Source organism: Pteropus alecto, unplaced genomic scaffold (assembly GCF_000325575.1).
Source record: "Pteropus alecto unplaced genomic scaffold, ASM32557v1 scaffold170, whole genome shotgun sequence".
Taxonomy (NCBI): domain Eukaryota; kingdom Metazoa; phylum Chordata; class Mammalia; order Chiroptera; family Pteropodidae; genus Pteropus; species Pteropus alecto.
This window is the reverse complement of record NW_006429634.1, coordinates 373,058-391,517: the sequence shown is the minus strand read 5'-3', so window position 1 is coordinate 391,517 and position 18,460 is coordinate 373,058. Positions and strand designations below refer to the sequence as shown.

General features: G+C 41.8%; 2 protein-coding genes across 7 annotated transcripts in view; one reads left to right on the top strand and one right to left on the bottom strand.

Moving 5' to 3' along the window:
• The window catches only part of PPT1 (palmitoyl-protein thioesterase 1), a 22,061-nt gene extending 10,004 nt beyond the window's left edge, over positions 1–12,057 (top strand). The window contains exons 6-9 of the mRNA XM_006903967.3: positions 6,916–7,006; positions 7,819–7,917; positions 9,243–9,314; positions 10,560–12,057. Coding sequence (XP_006904029.1) covers positions 6,916–7,006; positions 7,819–7,917; positions 9,243–9,314; positions 10,560–10,682 — 385 coding nt within the window. The 3' untranslated portion in view covers positions 10,683–12,057. The remainder of the gene's footprint in view (positions 1–6,915; positions 7,007–7,818; positions 7,918–9,242; positions 9,315–10,559) is intronic.
• Positions 12,055–18,460, bottom strand: part of CAP1 (cyclase associated actin cytoskeleton regulatory protein 1) — a 23,067-nt gene continuing 16,661 nt past the window's right edge. For all 6 annotated transcript variants that reach the window (XM_006903969.3, XM_006903968.3, XM_025049448.1 and 3 more), the window contains 7 exons: positions 17,556–17,661; positions 16,208–16,385; positions 14,764–14,948; positions 14,458–14,581; positions 14,238–14,320; positions 13,766–13,909; positions 12,055–13,158 (listed from right to left, as the gene is read on the bottom strand). In XM_006903969.3, the coding sequence (XP_006904031.1) occupies positions 13,075–13,158; positions 13,766–13,909; positions 14,238–14,320; positions 14,458–14,581; positions 14,764–14,948; positions 16,208–16,385; positions 17,556–17,661 (904 nt within the window). In that variant the 3' untranslated portion in view covers positions 12,055–13,074. The remainder of the gene's footprint in view (positions 13,159–13,765; positions 13,910–14,237; positions 14,321–14,457; positions 14,582–14,763; positions 14,949–16,207; positions 16,386–17,555; positions 17,662–18,460) is intronic.

Below are 18,460 nucleotides of genomic sequence, written 5' to 3'. Positions count from 1 at the left end.
GAAGTAATACAAGAAAATGTCTCAGAACTACAGGACACGAGTTTCCAGATTGAAAGGGTTTGCCAAATAGCCAAGGCAAGGAATAAAAAAAGACCCGCACTAAGTATGTTCCTGTGACAAATTTGAACACTAGGAATAAAGAGTAGATTTCAACGAAGTCACTTGCAGAATGAGTCCTAATGGCAGCAGACTCCCTCAGCAACCCTATTGGCTAAATGACAGTGTTGCGGTAATTCTAAGGGAATGTGATTTACAACCTAGAATTCTCTACTGAGCCATGTAGTAACAATCAAATGTGAAGGGAAAATAAAGACATCTTCAGACATACCAAAAAAAATAAGACCTTCCGTACTCCCTCTTTCTAGGGGGCTGTTAGGCCCAGTTCTACACTGTCTAGCTGTGTGGCCTTGAGTGTCTTTGAATTTCCTTCTCATCTCTAGTGTGAGGTTAATAGTAGTACTTTCCCGCAGGGTTGTGAAGAAACCCCAAAACAAATTGAGGGGAAAGTTTTCAGTGCAGTGCTCAGCTCATATGAAGTAGGCGGGTTTGGGCTGTGACCACTAGTAGTGCCTTATTTAAAATGTTGATTCAACTTTAGTTTTCTGTTTCCTTTACTGATAAGTATTGCAGTGGTTTTGTTTTCTCTAACTTTTGGTTGCAGTTATAAAGTATTTCATTCATAATTTCATCAAATATTGAACTGCTGTTTGTCAGGCCCTGCTTTAGTTCTTGCAGATACAATGGAAATAAGACAGTTAATGGAGAATGAGACAATTAAGGTCTCTGCTCTTATGAATTAACATACTACTGGGGAAAGGAGATCTCCAAGTGGACAGATGCACTAGATAGCCTTGAATGGTGCTATGGCCGTGAAGGAAATAAGCATGGTGCAGTGATGGAGAGTAATGGAGAGGTACCTACTTTGCGCAGAATGGTCTTTGAAGAAGAGCTATTTAAGCTGAGATCTGAAGGATGAGAAGAAAGGAGCATAGGAGGAGCTAACGAACGAGGGATCGGGCAGAGGAGACAGCAAGCAAAAAGGCACTGAGCCTGAGATGAGTTTGGCTTGTAGGCCAAAGTGACTAGAGTTTAGTGATAGATGGGAAGAGTTAGACAGAGAAGCAGGAGCTACATCATGCAGGGGCTTGTAGGCCAAATAAGGAGTTTGGATTTTCTTTTGAGCATCATGGGAAGCTATTGAGATTTTTAAAGAATTATTATTGTTATTACTATTATTGCTATTATTATTATTATTATTAGGATCTTTTAAGCAAGGGAATATGAAGATGAGTGAGCTGAAGAGAATAGAATGATTTGAGGTATGTTTCATAACATTGTAGATGAACTAGACCGTGAGCCAGGATACAGCTTACCATTTATAACAGTTTCCCTAGGAAATGCATTCTGAGTTCTCAACAGCTTATTGACAGATTAACTTTTAAGATACTTTTATGATTTTATAGAGTTATTTGCTTTTTGTTTTTTACGTTTCTTTGTTAAATCTCATTTTAACACATGACGAGATCATTTTCTCTTTGCAATATTCTCTTTGCAAGGTTGTCTATCCTTTGTATTAGGGAGAATCCGGTTGCAAGAAAGAAACCAAATCAAGCCCAAGTAAATTTAAAAAGAAAATTAGTAATATTTGGTATCCAAGGCGTCAGAGGGACTGGAATCAAGAAATAAGAGCCATCAAGAGCCAAGGCAGTCTCTCTCCAACTGTTGTCAGTGCTTCTCGTTCTGTGTCGCTGCTGCTTTTTTCTTTCCATGCAGACCAGCCTCTCCAGCTATCTGCAGGGTGAAAGGTGGCCTTGTACAACTTGCAGGTTTTTAAATCTTCTCATTTTAGGAGATTATCTCAGTCAGAGGCTAGAATCTCTCCGTCCCAATTCAGATTCTTAGGGAAGGGACCATGGCCAGCTCAGACCAGGTTCTCACTTGTTCTCATTAGCTGTGGCTTGGAGAAGTGGGACCACATGGTACCAACCATACTCGCCCTCTAACTGGTAGGTGGGGGCAGGAAGGGTGCAGTTCCCACACAAAGGAGGATAGTTTTGATTTAGGCAGAGACCCCAAAAGATGTCTTTTACCCTGTTCTGATAATTTAACCTTAGCAAAGCAAATTTGATATCCTAAAACCCTGAGTAAGCAGTGAGGAAGTGTTTTTCCAGTACCAGGCAGGCCCTGGCCAGGCCTGGTGTGGGCAATGAAGAACGTGAGTGTAACAGCTCCCTCTCACCTTCTGGATGTGAAATCTGCCCTCTAGTTCCCCTTTGAGATGCTGGCAGCCCTTCCTGATTTCTCCTTCCTTGTTTTCTCCCTGCCATCCTCCCACCCCAGTGTCACCCTGGCCTTGGCCTCTCGTCTTCCCTTGTGCCAGCCCTGTTCTCCCAACTTGCCCACTCCTAGCCTGCATGCCCCTTGTTTTGCAGGGCCTATGCACCTGCCCCACTCTATTCCTCATGGTTCTCAGACTCTTTTCCTCAGTTGTCCCATTTTACCCACACCTTTGCCCTCAATTTGTCACACCCTTTCCTGGAAATACTGACGCACAATCACTCAAGCTCCCTCAGATACTTTACAAACCGTTCAGAAAAATATAGAGAGTAGTGTAACAAACTACTGTGTACTTAAGAACTAAAATTAGTATTTTGCTATGTTTGCCTCTGATATTTTTAAGAACAGAAACATTTTAGATAAAATTGAATTTTTCTGCATATCTCTCCAAGGTCCCATTCTCTGCCCTCCCTTCACAGTGACAACCACTGTGAAAGGAATCAGAGTATATTCTATTAAAAAATTTTTGTATTATATACGTACATGTCTATAATCGATATATAGTGTTATATTGTATAGTTAAACTTTTGTGTAATGGATATTTTATTGTGCATTTTATTCTACAGATGATTTTTTTACTCAATATTATGTTTTTAATACCTAAACATGTTATTATATATACATCTAGTTGATTCATCTTAACAGCTGCATGACATTTTATTATATGAATCGCAGTTTATTGATTCCCACATAGCCAACATTTTAGCATTTCCAGTTTCTCTTTATAACAACTTTTGGAGAACATTCTTGTGTTGGAAAGCCCAGTCTTCTCCCCTGTGAGCCTCCTATGTGTCGCCTTTACTTCTCCGCTACTACACAGGACACTTCATTTCCGGTCACCAAACGTGTGGGGGATTTTCCCCCACCAAGCAATTCTCTGCAACGCCAGCTGGGTGTACTACAATTTAACTCAATTCCGACACTACCTGGAGATAGCATCGTATGCCACAGGTTAAGGACTCAGTCCCACAAGACTGCATCCCACTTCAGATGCCAATTGCAAATACTAGGTCCCCAGGCTACCCACAACCTCTGTCTGATTTGGCTACAGTCAGAGGTTTCCACGACCCCCTCCTCAGTTTTGATTAATTTGCTAGAGCAGCTCACAGAACTCAGGAAAACACATATTTACATTCACCAGTTTATGAAAGGATATGATAAAGGATACAGATAAACAGCCAGATGAAGAGATCCACAGAGTGAATTCTAGGAGGGTCCTTGTGGAGTTGGGGTGCATCACCCTCCCAGTATGTGGATGTGTTTGCTGACTTGGAAGCTCTCTGAACCCCATCCTCTTGAGGGTTCTTCACAAGGGCATGATCAATTATTAACTCCATTTCCAGCCCCTCTCTAGAGAGTGGTTGGGGACTGAAAATTCTAAGATCTAATCATGGCTTGGTCTGTCTGGTGACCAGCCCCATCCAGGAGCCCACTCAGAGTTGCCTCAGTAGAACAAAAGATGCTCCTAGTGCTCTTATCACTTGGGAATTTTGAGGGTTTTAGGAGCTCTGTGCCAGGAACTGGAGGCGGAGACCTATATATATATATATTTTGTTGGCTTTTTCTAAGTCGTGGTAAAACATTGCCATTTTAATCGCTTTTAAGTATAGAATTCAGTGGCATTAAGTACATTCACAGTGTTTTACAACCAGCATCAGGTACAGCAGCTTTTAATATGGATTCAGTCCGATTTATCAGTATTTATGATTGATGCATACAGCTATTCTCTTATCCTATATTTTCCTACATTTTTTTTTTTAAGGTTTAGTTTTTTATTCTTTTTCATCTACCTGAGGTTTTTTGTGCTTCAGTCTGTTTCTGGGCTGTTCTGTTCCATTCATTTGTCTATTTCTACCCCATTTACCATACTTTTAGAAGTTACTATAGCACCTTTTACCTAGCTCTTCTTCAATTCTTGGACTTTAATAATTTCATGTGAATTTTAGAATTAGTTTGTCAAATTCCACCAAAAATCACCTTGTGATTTAGATTGGCATTCCTTAGAGAGTTTTGGCGTCACCTCAACACATCCTCTTCTGTGCTTCCTTTCCTTACCTTCTGGCTCGTTTCTCTCAAGCTAGGCCTTTGCACAGCATTTCCCCGTGTAAGCTGTACTTGAGCTGGATTCAGAGCGAGGGAGAGAAAGAACAAAATGGAATGACAGGTCTGATAGCACTGTCTTTTACTAAATTTATACCATGAGTGGGCACAGTACTAGAGCTTTTCATATCTTATTTAATTTTCACAAAAACCCTGTAAAAACAATAGGCTCAGAGAGGCAAAATACCAAAATACCAGGTCTGTTTGACATACAGCTGGTGCTGTGTACATCCCATAGTCATCAGAGACAGTATGTATAGTGGTTAAGAGCATGGCTTCTGGAGCTAGACTGTCTGTATTTGTGTTCTGGCTCTGTTAATACTAGCAGTATGACCTTGGGTAAGCTACTTAATCACTCTGAGTATAGTTGCCTCATTAGTAAACATGAGCCATAATAATAGTACTTACCCTGTGGGATTCTTGTAAGATTTAATAGGTTAATATGTGTAAAGTGCCTAAAAAGGGCTGGTAAATGTAACTGCTACTATACGGGTGTTATGATTATGATCTCTAAGGCATGATGGCTAGAGCAGTTCTCAGGTAGAGGCTTATCTCACAAGGCTCTGAATTGGGCCCTTCAGTGGTGAAAAGGAGATAATAGCACAAACCTGTTTCTACTCTGCCCACCTCCTGAAGAACCTTCCCCCTCCTCAACCTCCCCACCTTCTGCAGCACTCCTAGCTTCAGCTCATCCTCAAGTCCTTCCCCTTGGCTGTCCCATGCGCACCAGGCTTCTTACTAAACAAAATGCCCTTCATCTTTTTGCCGTTGTCCCTTCTTAGCTCTGTTTCCTTTTCACATGAAAAGGTGACCTGTGACTACTGATTTTGTTCGTTCTTTCATCCTTAGTCGTTAGGCCTCCCTACTGCAGTTCTGGGTCACCAGAACCTGGCCTGGCAAGATCCAAAGACTTTTGTATTCTTTCACTTACATTTTCTGAAGGAACTTTGATTGGCTACCCATGTGGAAAGTGTGTCTACTCAGTACTCACCACTCCTCAGAATTTGACAGTGTTGACCCGAAGCTTTTCTTCCCTTGTTCTTCTGACTGTACTCCCTTCTCACTTCTCTAAATCCTACCCCTCCTTCATTGTCAAGCCTACTTCTTTCATAGCTTGTCTGACATCCCTACATCACACCATTTCATTTGGCAAACTCTTACTGCTGAGCATCTGCTATATGCCAGTCATGGCTGAAGGAACTTATAGTCAGTCCTGAGGGAACCAGTACTCTCACACGATAAGCAATAGCAATGTTAAAACAAAATGACAAGACCAGTACTAATATCAGTATTTTATAAATGTTCAGAGTTCATCACATTTTTAAAAATCGGAGAAACTAAACATTTAAAAGCTTCCAAATACGTTATTTATAAACAGATTCTAGAATGCCACTTTGACTGCGGACAATCCGATGGCGGCTTCCTTTAACCACAGTCCTGTCTGCTCCTGGGCGTGAAGAGTTGCCATGGTCTCTGTCATAGCTGGTTCCCTTGGGTCTTAGTGCCATCCTATTCTGCTGAGCGGAGCTTTCAGGACCACCATCTCCGGGCAGCTCTTCCACTCTGGCTGGGGGCTCCTATTGTAGAAATTTTTATTTCTTTTCCTGCCCAGCTGAGATAGAGAGTCTCACCCATGTACCCATGTTCTAATTTCTCCCTTTCCCCGGATGACTTCTCTCATTAGGCCCATGCTCAGTCCTCCTCCCCGCCCCCGTCCCGCTGCCCTGCCATACACATAACACACCTCCCTGATGGGAATGCTGCTGTGTAGATAGATGCAGGAACTAAGTGGAAACTAGCTGCTGGGACAACTTGTGGTAAAGCTGTTAGTTTTGGTGAGGGAGGGCTGGGAGGGAAGGGAAGGAGAAGCGGAGAGAGATTGGTGAGAAAGTAAGAGTGTGAAGAGAACTGACCTGTGTCTGAAATAATAGTATTATAAGCACCAAATACCTGCCTTTTGTTCTTAAAAACTGCATGACAAACCAGAATCCTGAAAGCAGTATCACCACTCAATAGTATAATAAATGCTTTGCCAATCTGAGGATGGCAAAATGGATGAAGAAATAGATGAAGAGGAGATAAGGGATGAAGAGGAGGCAGAGGCAGAGGGATCTGAGCTGAGTCTTGCAGGATGAGTAGGAAGCAAAGGAGAGAAAAGGAGGTGGGGTTGTGGGAGGGGATGGCATGTGCCACTATGACCTGGAGTGATAAGTGTAATAAAGCCCAGTGCCACAGGGGAATGTGTTTTGAGGAGTCCTTTGCCTAAAGCTTGTGGGCTTTCTGTGCTGTGTTAAATCACACCCTTGCCTCAGGTATCTTGGTGATGAACTGTTATCTTCTGTATGAGAAGGAAGGCCTGGGACCTGAAGGCTCTGGTCTTTTGTCCTTCTTAAGTCTTTTGGTGGCCTATGCACCAGGGCATGCCCCAGGCCTGCTGACATGCAGCTTGGTCACCTTCATTCCTTTTTCTTCCTGCAGCCTGGTGCAAGCAGAATACTGGCATGACCCCATAAGGGAGGATATGTACCGCAACCACAGCATCTTCTTGGCAGATATTAATCAGGAGAGAGTAAGTACTCAACCCACGCTGCCACAGCTGCACATTCATTTTTCTATTGGAGCATTATAAACAGATCAGCAGTGACTGTTTTGGGATACCCAAAATATCCCAGGCAGAACCTGGGAAACAGAAGTTCTGGTTTTGGGGGAGCCAGTGTTTCTGAGATTCAGTTCCTTTTAGGGAGGCTGAAATCCATTTGGCTTTTTTCCCTCAGGTCTTTTCCCTCCCCCTAGGGTTGAAGCACAGTAAGCTCAGTGGGTTGGCTTACATGGAACTTGACAGCTGCTGTCTTACTGAGGGAAGCCTTCCTGATGGGTCTCTTTTGGGTCATATTTTCTCAGAAGAGAGACTGCAGAGGGGAGTGAGTGTGTCCAAGGCATAAGCATAGGTTGGGAGATTCTGATAAACTGAATGGCTCCATGTATAATGGGCATTATCTGGAGGTTTAAAAATTTTTTTTGAAAAGGGGAAAAACAGAATAATGTACCAAAACCACTCAGAATTTGCAGTTTCTTATTTACCATTGGTTTTTTTTTTCTGGCTAGAAACCTTTAATCTATGTGACAAATGCCTGTGGAGTGCAGTGACAGATTCATGGTGGCGCTGTGGTTGCCATGGTTGGTGGGGGCATGTCAATCAGATAGGACAGTAAGGAAAAGCTGTACAAGGTATATTCTGGCCAGGAAGCTGGAAACGCAACCTGTACCTTTGGGAGGAAACATGGTGGCCCAGAGTCTGGGAGACCAGAGCACTGAAAGGCTTTAATGCTCCTGCTAGAACATGATGGTGATGTCCTGAGATACTGCTGGCCTTTCCTCTAGGGTATCAATGAGTCTTACAAAAAGAACCTGATGGCCCTGAAGAAGTTTGTGATGGTGAAATTCCTTAACGATTCCATTGTAGAGCCTGTGGATTCTGAGGTGAGACGCTGCTTAAGCATGCCAGGAGACCATAGGAATAAATAACATTAAAATACAGCTGCCTTTCAGGGGGAAGAACCTTCAGTCCCTTCCATCAACCTTTGTGTAGAGCAGGGGTTCCTCACCCAAGGTCTATAAACTGAGGGTTGTAAGCCCCCCACCACCTGAAATGATATGCAAAATTGTGTAGTTGCATTCTCTGAGGAAGGGTTTATAATTTTGATCGGATTTTCAGAGACCTATGACCCAACAAAAGGTTCAGAACCACCACAAAAGTTGGTAATTTCCTGAGGTTGGCATTCAAGGTCTGTCTTGACCTGGCTTCACCTGTCTCTCCAACCTAATCTCCCTTCGCTACCCACTTCATACCCTTTGATCAAGCCATATTGTACTATTTGAAATGCCCTAAACTTGGCACGTACATTTCTTTTGCCTTTGTTCATGCTTTTCAGTCTCTAGAATGCCCTTCCCTGAGCTTCCCCATCTGACAAGCTATTCATCTGTCAAAGCCAAACTCAAATCACTTCGTCCATCCAGGATGCCATCCCTATTCCAAGCGGAATTTGCTCCCTCTTTTGTAGAATCAATCAACCTTTATTAGAGCACTCATCACGTCACGTCAGACCATCAGAGACTAGCAAAATCATGGCCTGCTGGCCAGATCCAACCTGCCACTTGCTTTTATATGGCCACGGACAGAATGGTTTTTACATTTTTAAATGGTTGAAAAAAATCAAAAAGATTATCTGCTGATGTGAAAATTATATGAAAAATTATATGAAAATTATATGGTCAGATTTCAATGTTCATAAATAAAGTTCTATTGGAATTCAGCCATGCTCACTTTTAAAATATTTTCTGTGGCTGCTTTTCCATTATAATGGTAGTGTTGACTAGTTGCAACCATGCGGCTCTTAAAGCCAAAAGTATTTTGTATCTGGCCTTTACAGAAAAGTGTGCTGACACCCATGCTAAACAATTAGTTGTTTCTGTGCCTCATTAGAGCTTCTTGAAAACAGGGACTATATATATTTGTCTTTGAATGTATGTCTAGAGTTCAACACAAGGATTTCACTGGGTAGGTACCCAATCATTATAGGAAGCAGAAATTCTGGGAAATTGGAAAGCTCTTTGGAAAGATTAACTCATCCCTCAGGGTACACCCTTAGAAAGAATGACTCAGGACATACTCTGTTTTTCCTCCTTGCTACAGCTTTATGATGATGTTCAGCTTGTTGGTAGTCTTAGCTACCAGCCAGTCTTAAATTAGTTTGGCAGTATGTGCCATGTGTCTAATCTGATTATTGCTTCCTCTTTTCCTGCAGTGGTTTGGATTTTATAGAAGTGGCCAAGACAAGGAAACCATTCCCTTACAGGAGACCACTCTATACACACAGGTAACGGAGAGAGGAGAGGCGTTGTCCTTTTAAGCTCCTGGCTCCTGAAATGCTAGATTCTCTGGAGATAAACCCTGTCCTATACATCCCAGAACAGTAGGTGCTCACAAGCCATCTAACTCGTCTGTTACGGGTGAGACTTGTTAGGTTGCTGACTGTTGCACCAGCCCATCAGGGGCTGGTTTACAGAAATCTACATCTCGAAGGTTAAAGGACCTGTACCTCATGATTTTCAAGTATGTACAAGGGACACATCATCCCTAACTCCTTCCTTCTGATAAAAAGGTTTAGAACTGACTTCCTTTGCTAAGGTGCAGACTGGAACAAATCCAAGGCCTTATGCATAATGAAAACATAGAAGAGAGGGGTGTAGTAACATTAACATGTGAAAGTTCTGTTTTTGAATTAGGCACCGACAAGGGGAGCTCCTCTTGCAAGAGAATGAATGGAAATAGAGCTGTGAGTTTTTTTTTTCTTAGCAGTAGGTGGTTTCTCAAGCAGAGGTTGCAGCATTTCGCCACCTCCTGTTCCACATTCTGAAGATTTTATATTGGAGATCACTTTCCCCAAAATGCAGAAGCACTGTATCTGCAGCAATTGCCACATCTGCATCAGTTGCCTTCTACTAGAGTTCCTTCAAAAAGCCATTTGCCGCCTCTCTTGGCTTTTCTCCTGCATTTGGTGCCTCAGCTTGGATGAGGTAAAAGGAAAGGGAAGCTAGGGACTGTCTAGTTTTGGAAATTACAACTAAGAACTTCCTTATCCTGAAACTCGGACCGATGGTAGCCACAGAAGCAACATTCTGGCACTCCGTAACTGCTCATCCTCCCAACTGTACTTGTTCTGCAGGACGTAGACATTTGTAATTGCAGGATATGAAAGTGTCCCAGGTTTGTAACCTAAGGGTTGGATATGTTTTAAGTTATCTCATGTTCTCCTGCCTTTGGCTGTTCCACTGAACATTTTGAGGCAGTTTTGTCTGTGGGTGGTCCTCCAGAAGCTTCGAGAAGCTTCAGAAAGCAGAATTTAAAACGCTATAAAATTATCTCAACTGCATATATTTTTAGTACTTAGGGATAAAATGGAAGGAGGTATCCTTTCTGGCATTTATGACAACATACTTAAATTTTTATACTTAGGGAAAATATTTCATATTGAGAATTTATCTCAAATTAACATTGTTACTAACATTTTACTCCAAAACTTTCATTAAGCGTCTGGACTGATTATGGCCTTTCTTTGCAGGACCGCCTGGGGCTAAAGGAAATGGACAATGCAGGCCAGCTAGTGTTCCTGGGTGTAGAAGGAGACCATCTTCAACTGTCTGAAGAATGGTTTTATGCCCACATCATACCCTTCCTTGAATGAAACTCTTGGATTTACACCAGAGCTCAGGGAGCCCCCAGCACTTCCAAACCAGTGGAAGACTGTTCCCTTCACACCCAACCTGAGCTCAGATCCAGCTTGCAACTAATCCTTCTCTAACATGCCCTGCTCCAAAAGATCTAAGATCCAAATCTTATCCTTTGCCTCATCCTATCAGCATGTGGTGTTGAATGCAAGTTTAATTAGTTAATAACCATGGAGATTATTTTACAATCATTTGATGTGGTCAAGCTGTCTTAGAACAGTCTACTGCAGGTCAGTGCCAGAACTGTGCCCAGGCCTAGAAGAGACTGAACTAAAGTGGTCTTTAAAGAGTCTAGCTAGACTCTGAAGGGCAAACATCTTTCTCAGGAAAATCTAGCCACATTTTGAGCCTAGAGAAGGCCAATACCCAGACCTGAGGTATTCACATAAATGCTGTTTTGCTGGTGGATATTTAATCAGTGCTTGGAAAACTATTACTTAGATAACGTTTCTGCATAATCTGAGACTGCCCTCCTCTGACTACGTTGCCTTTTGTGACGTCTAGCAATTATTATTTCTGCTAGCCCACCATCTTGCTTCGGTAGCACTCTTTTTGTCTCCTCAGGTAGTGATGAAGTAGTTGCTCTGTCACAAAAGGAGGGGACTCAACTGGATTGCTTAAAGGAGAAAGTATATATTTTACTTAACTTAGGAGGGGCATGAAGAAAAATATAGAAATGGAAATGAAAATTTCACCCTTAATTAACCTGTCCTCTTAATATGACTAGTGGTTGGATTCTAGAGTCATTCTGTTTCTGGCTTTAGAGAATGGAAGGAAAAATGTGAAGAGATCAGGCTTTATTCTATCTCAAAAAATCGTATTTACCAGTACACTCCAAACTTGTTTCTGTTATGTCCTGTGAAAAAAAGATTCTTTGCTCAAAAAGCTTGGGAAATGTTGCATACCTTAGAGATCAACTCACATTAGAATATTAAGGACTCTGAAAATGCCTGTTATGGTAAAGAAAACTAAGCTTAACCTACCATTTCCTATTTGAACTATTTAAACATGGACATCTTGGCCCCCACTCCCTCACACATTTAAACTTGGTAGTACTTTCTGGAAAACTGTTGTACAGAATGCCAGTTTGGGGAAATGATTAGCTAAACGTGAGGGAAGTACCTTGTTAGTGCTGTGAAGTTTACCCTTTTATTATTTTTCCTTCACCTCTCTCAAGCCTTATTTTTCAACTAAAATAAGGGCGACGAGTGTGGTGAATGTGAAAAGAATTTTATGAGGTTGTTTTGAGTAGCCTCTTATCCTTGGTGTCATTTTTCTTTTCAATATTCTTACATCTGTGTACAGCAAATATTAAAGGGAAATGCTAAGCAAGTTTGGTATTAATTTTATTCTATTTTCTGTATAACTTTAAGTACATAAAGGTTTATTTCCACAGGCCTCAGGAAATGGGTAGAAGTCACAGAACAATCTCTCTTCCAAAAAAAAGTTGCATATTTTGGTAAGTGTGTGTCCTAGAGGGAAAAACTGAAATTTACATTAGCAATGCTGTGCAAGAGTCTTACATAAGACCTAAAACCAGTCTGCAGTGGAGATGTTAGTCCTTTGTTCAGGTGCCTGGACAGAAGCCAAAAGCTGTTGAGCATGACAGGGCAAAGGAAACAGTGAAGATGGATGACAGGCACCTAGCATGGCAAGAAGAATGGTGTGGTGTTTTTCTTTTTAAGTCATCTCTGGAAGGTACTGGGCAAGGATCCCACAGAAAGAGTCCAAGACTCCTTTAACTGGCCTGGGTACAGGGCCCTGCCACAGCAGCTGGTACAGGAGAACCTACTATCTCAGGTTCAGGCAGAGCCAAGATGGAATGGAGAATAAAAGGATTGCTTACAGGAAACAATTTTGCTTGGAATGCTACATGGCCAAGCTTCAGCCTTTGGTCCAGTCCAATCCTTGCCTCATTTGTCAACAGTGAAAAATTAAACAGCTGCAATCACCAACTTCTGCTACCTTCATGCTCATTGTTAGGAAAAGATTAACTTGTGTGAACTTTCTGAGCTGTTAATTCCTGGAGACTGCTTTTGGCTAAATAATCCCCAAAGGCTGAAAGCTAAAACATGCCAGTTCTGGTCTGTAGTTCCTTAAGAATAGACTGGCAATGTAGTTGAGCTGATACGGAAAAGCTGCACCTTCCTGCAGAAGATCAACTGACCTGCTATCCCACCCCAAATCTCAGCCTGAGGTATATTTTCAGTGAAGGCAGGTAGCTGTGCTTCTCAAGGCAGAGAAGCAGTTTAAGAGCAGAAAGGTAGAGGAAATCTAGAAAAGAACCGTCTTGATACAGATTTATCCCATGATGTGAGGGAAAGGGCAAAGAACCCAGTGGCACTTCGCTTATCCAGCAATTTCTGTCACTGTGGTGACCAACTTCTGCCCATTCCATAGGGTCTTGAACTGCTCAGGGACGGGGAACTCATTCTGCAAATAAAGAAACAAGGTTTACTCTAAGCTAAGAAATAAGTTGGGGTTAAATCTTATACTTTTCTTTCAATGGCTGCTTCCACTGAACTCAGAGCAGGTAGGATACAGTAAGAAACTGAACCCACCTGAAAAGGTAAGGCTATGTAACTGGCAGCACCACATCTACTACTCCCTTCCCCTACCACTGACACAGTGAAGAAGCACTGCAGTGCAGGAATGAGAACAAAGGCTCCAAAACCAGAGAGATGTAGGTTTGAACTTGTTCCCTACTGTTCACTGATCAGAGATCTTGGACACAGTGTTAAGCCTATGAGGCGAAGATGAGAATGTATAAGCTTCATGGCACCAGCTCAACAGGGTGCTGTGTCTTAATCCCTTTCCTTTTTACTACTCGGAGCATCTATCTAATCTACTCAACCTAAGGCAGAAACCACCCTCCTCTGGAGCTCTCCTTCGTGACAACATCATGCTTCTGTGTGCCTGAGGTGAGCATTGCTGGGTTTGACGCACTAAATGCAGAATGCCCATCAACTAGTCTAAAAGCAGAAAGTCTTCAGTCCCTTCTGTTTTTAGATCAGTCTACTAAAGAGGTCAAGAAACTTACAAAGTCACCGCCTTCTGTAGGAATGAGGACATTCATCTCAGAAGATTTGGCACTGACTATCTCACAATCCAGGGAATTCTTGCTCAGGTAAACGTGGCAGCCATCTGTTTTGTTGATGGAAATGGTTGGCACTTTACCCATTACCTGCAGAGAACACCAAGAACACTAAGTCCCAGCAGCTAGAGAGAACAACAGTTCATTTGCAGGAAAAGCTTTCAGTGTTTCATGTGATTCGGCAATGGCATGAAAAGCTCACAGGTGCACAACAGGTATTGGATACCAGGGGCAGGCTGGGATGGGTGCTGGAAAGAGCTCACTCTAAGAGCCAACTCCTTTCCTACCACATCCAAAGCAGCTCAGCTTACAGACTTTGTAGAATCAGATTCCCACCACCGCAACATCTGTGGGTCGGCTGTGTCTCTTTCAATTAATTCCTCAGGGACCAAAGGAAGGAGCCAAGATATCAAGTTACCTGAACTTTGACATCCCTACTATTGATTATCTCCACAATGCCCACCACATCGTCGAACACCAGACCGAGTTTCTTACAGTTATCTAGAAGAAAGGGAGCAGGTCAACAGTATAACTTTTAAAGGAAAGTAACATATTTGAGAATTTTTAGGAATAGAACAGGTATGGTTCCAGCCCTCTCAGGCGCTAGACAGAGCCTGCCTAGGACAACAAGAACTCACCTATTGTAATGGAATTAATTTTGCCCTTGATTTGCAATGTTGAGTTGACACACTTGTATACGTAAGCCACCTGTTTGAGCTCTGTGTCATCAATCACCAGGTTGGAAACATTCTCCTGATTTTCCTGTTAAAGAGATACCCCTTTCAGGAATCTCATCATGAAGCACACACTACCCCAAAAATCTGACTGATCCTCAAACTTTCATTCTTGCAATCTAAGCCAGAATCCTGCATTCAATCGGCTGTGCTCCATTTAACCCCTCTGTCCCCACCCTTTGTTCCCCTAGCCTGGCATTATTAACTCACCACTCTCCACTTCTTGCCCTCCAGTTCAAGTAGAGCTGGCTCCTTCTTCATGGCTGGTTTGGGGGATGGGCTGACTCCTGGTTTAGGTGCAGAGAATGGTTTGGGGCCACTTCGTACTGGACCACTCTGAGCCTTCAGAGCAGGGTTCTTGTGAGTCTTCATATCATCAGATACATGTTTCAGGGCTGTAAGGACAAAAGCTGCCTTGGTCCTGCCCTTCATACCAGGGCTTTGGGCTGACGCAATAACCAACTTCTGCTATCATAAGTTAGACTGATCCTTAACAAAAAATTCAAAGCCAAGAACCCGGAACCTTTGAGATGTTCTCTCACAAGCACTTTTATAATTTCTATCCCGAGGTTAACATATAGTTCCATTAAAAAAATAAATAAAACATGGCATGTGTGTGTGGGGGGCGCGGGGAGTGGTACATAAATCCACAGAAAAAGATCTATAAAGGCATATACCAAATACAAAACATGTATGTAGTTTTTAAAGTAAGAGGAAGAAAAATATGTAATAGTAAAGAAAATTTGTAAAAAACAAAACAAAAAAACCTCATCCATGGCTAACCTACTGCTCTCCCAAATCAGTGTTATCATAAAAATTTTCTCATGTTAACCTATAGTTTCTAAAAAAATTTTTTTTTTTTTAGGGAAACGATTCTAGTCACCCTCAGCATGCTGACCCACTCCTTGCTCTTGAACATGGTCCAATCTATATAACTAATAGAGTGGCCTTTTTACCTCCACCACTTCTTATAATTATAATTTAAATACTTGATTTTTCTTAACACTGCACGGTTCACTATAGAAAAAGATTTAATGGCATAGTGTTTCATCAGGAAGATATACTACAGTTAATCATTTTTTTTTGTTAGATACTTAGGTTGTTATACCATTTTTAGCTACTATAAATAACACTATAAAGCTTGGTCTTTCAGATATTTTTATAGGTAGATTCCTAAAAGAGCGCTATATAATTTAGACTTCCATCTGCTGTGTATAAGGGTGTCTACCTTCTCTATACTAACATGAGGTAATTCTTATGCAAATATTCCATATGACTATTATATATCCTCTGAGGAAGTTAACCCCCAGCACAATGACGTCCCCCAAAAAATCATGTAGTAATATGGAAAAAGCTCTGGGAAAAACTGCCAGCACTATGCCTTGGCATAATCAGGTACTCTATATATGCCACTTAATATTAAATCACTTTCCTATGGAGCAGAGGGCATCCCTCAACTATAATCACCCATTTTCAATTTCCATTTAAGCCAACTTTGCTGTCCCTTTGGGCAACTGAAGGAATGTGACATTCCAAATTAATTCTCCCACACACAAACCAGGGTTCTGGCTTACAGACCGTCCAGTCTGTAGTTGGTAAGGTCTGGCCAAAACAACTTACCATACCACTTCTTCTTGCCAAAGTATTTGCTTACCATGTGTGATACTCTCTCCCTGATTAATCTGCGCAAACAGTGCTGAGCGTGAAGCAGAGTCATCTGAGCCTGAACTGGTAGGCACTGGGGGGGGAGGTGGGCCTGGTGGAGGAGGAGGAGGACCTGATCCAGCAGAAGGTCCAGATGGCAATCCACTCAGTTCTTTTGCTACAGGCCCCTGGAACAATAAGTGCAGACAACATAGTCACCCTCTCTTCTCTTTTTTACCATTCCCAATCAGGACCTACATGTGTCCAGGGGACACAGGGTACCTACTGTAGCCCTTAACAAAGTGATTAATGCTCTCTACCCACACCCAACTTGGCTTGATGCCTTCTCATCTTTTCCAAAAGATCCAACCCAACTCAGCTCCACTTCTGTAACTTCATCTTTTTCCTTTGGCCTCTTAACTAATTCCAGCTTATACTCATACTTCCAAAAACCTACTTAAGTGTCACCAGTACCTCAGACTCAACATGTCCATCCTACCTGTACAATTACCAGTCTCTATTTCAGTGGAAGAGACATTATCATCCACACTTGACTATTCGATCTTCTTTGAGTCTTTCGTCTCCCTCAATCTCATTAAATCTTTCTTTTATCTTGGTTATATTTCTGCAAATTCTTTTGTACTAAATCCTAGCACCATAAGCACTTCCACAGTGTGAGCGTGAGCCCTTACTCCTAACCTATAAACTGAGACTCTTTTAAGGACAATTCTGATCATTATCACTCTCTTGCTCAAATACCTGTTATCATCTACTATAAAGTCAAAAGTCTCAACTTACCATCCTTTCCAGCCTTTCTCCTAAAAATTTGACTATCTCCTTATTGAAGCCAGAAATGACCAACCTCTACATTTATTCTGTATTTCTTTGTTTAAGCTATGCCATTTGCGAGTATTCCCCATTTCTCACTTCTCACTGCCTTAAACTTGCAAAAAGTCTCAGATCAGAGTATATCCCTTCAAACGATGATCTCTACAAGTGAGAATTACTCTTCTTTCCCATACTCTGCAGTATGTATCTTTACTGTAGCATTTAGCTTGGTGATTTATATTTGGGGTTGCATATCTATATTTTTAAGCTTCAAGAGTGCCAAGATAATATAACACATTCACCTGTCTCCTCTCCAGCCCAATCACTGTCCTGGACTCATGCTTACTGAAATAGAGTAGAAATGAATATTCCTTCTCTGACCCTTGCTTTCTTTACTCTTTTTTCCCTTTTCTTTTCCTCTTCCACCGAAAAGACTAGCATTCCATCTTGGACCCTGGTAGTACCAAAGTCTAAGACACCTGTGGACCCAGATCTAGAGGGATAAAAGAAAGGAAGGAGGGTTCACTGACCGTTTTACTCCAGGCCAATCCGGTGGTATGGAACTCCTTAATGTAAGCCTGCAGCTCTGCCCATATATTCAAGTAAGCTTTGACCCAGTCCACATGCTTCTTATCCCTGGGATAATTAAAGAAGAATGCATCACAGGCAGTCACGGTACATTACCACAGTGATTCCAGAACCCTTTGTGTCAGTGAGCTCGTATCCTCCTGCCTGTGGTATTTCTCAGGCTCTGCTCAATGGCAGCTTTTCTAACATCACAGAGCTTTTCTTTGTTTTTTAAACCTATACCATTACCCTAATTAGACTAAAGTCTGTTAGGATAGGGACTCCAGATTTTATCTCTTTCTCTTATAGCAGTATTCTTCAAACTTTTTTTTAAGTAGCAAAAAGTTTTCACAGTAGACCTTAGGCAAAATGTAATATGTAAAACTGATAAAAGCAGACATTCTGTGAATGAAGTCATAGTATGAGCTCTCGGGCATTACTGTGGAACTCTAGGACTCTAAGAAACTCAACTGCCACAAAGCATTGTGCCTTGTGTCAAAATATACCCTCTCCCACAAAAAAAAAATAAAAATAAAAAGCTTCTCTTTAGGAGGAAATACTCCCATTAACTAAATACAAACAGCAATGCAGTATGGTTCAACTTTCCTTTCTTCTTATATACTAGCTGGAAGACTTTATGGTTAGTTAGCATAAGACCTAATTTCCTCAACTGTAAAGTGATGGGGATATAATGGTAGGGTATAATAAAAAAATTGTGATACGTAATTCCAGGTTGCTGGAATGATCAAGGAGGCGCTTGGTCATTAAGGCTTACTCCTTCACAGAATTGTTACTCAAATGTTGGCTGACTGATCATAAATAGAAGGAAGGGTTTGTATAGCTGTGCAGCTAAGTAATAGCTACCTAC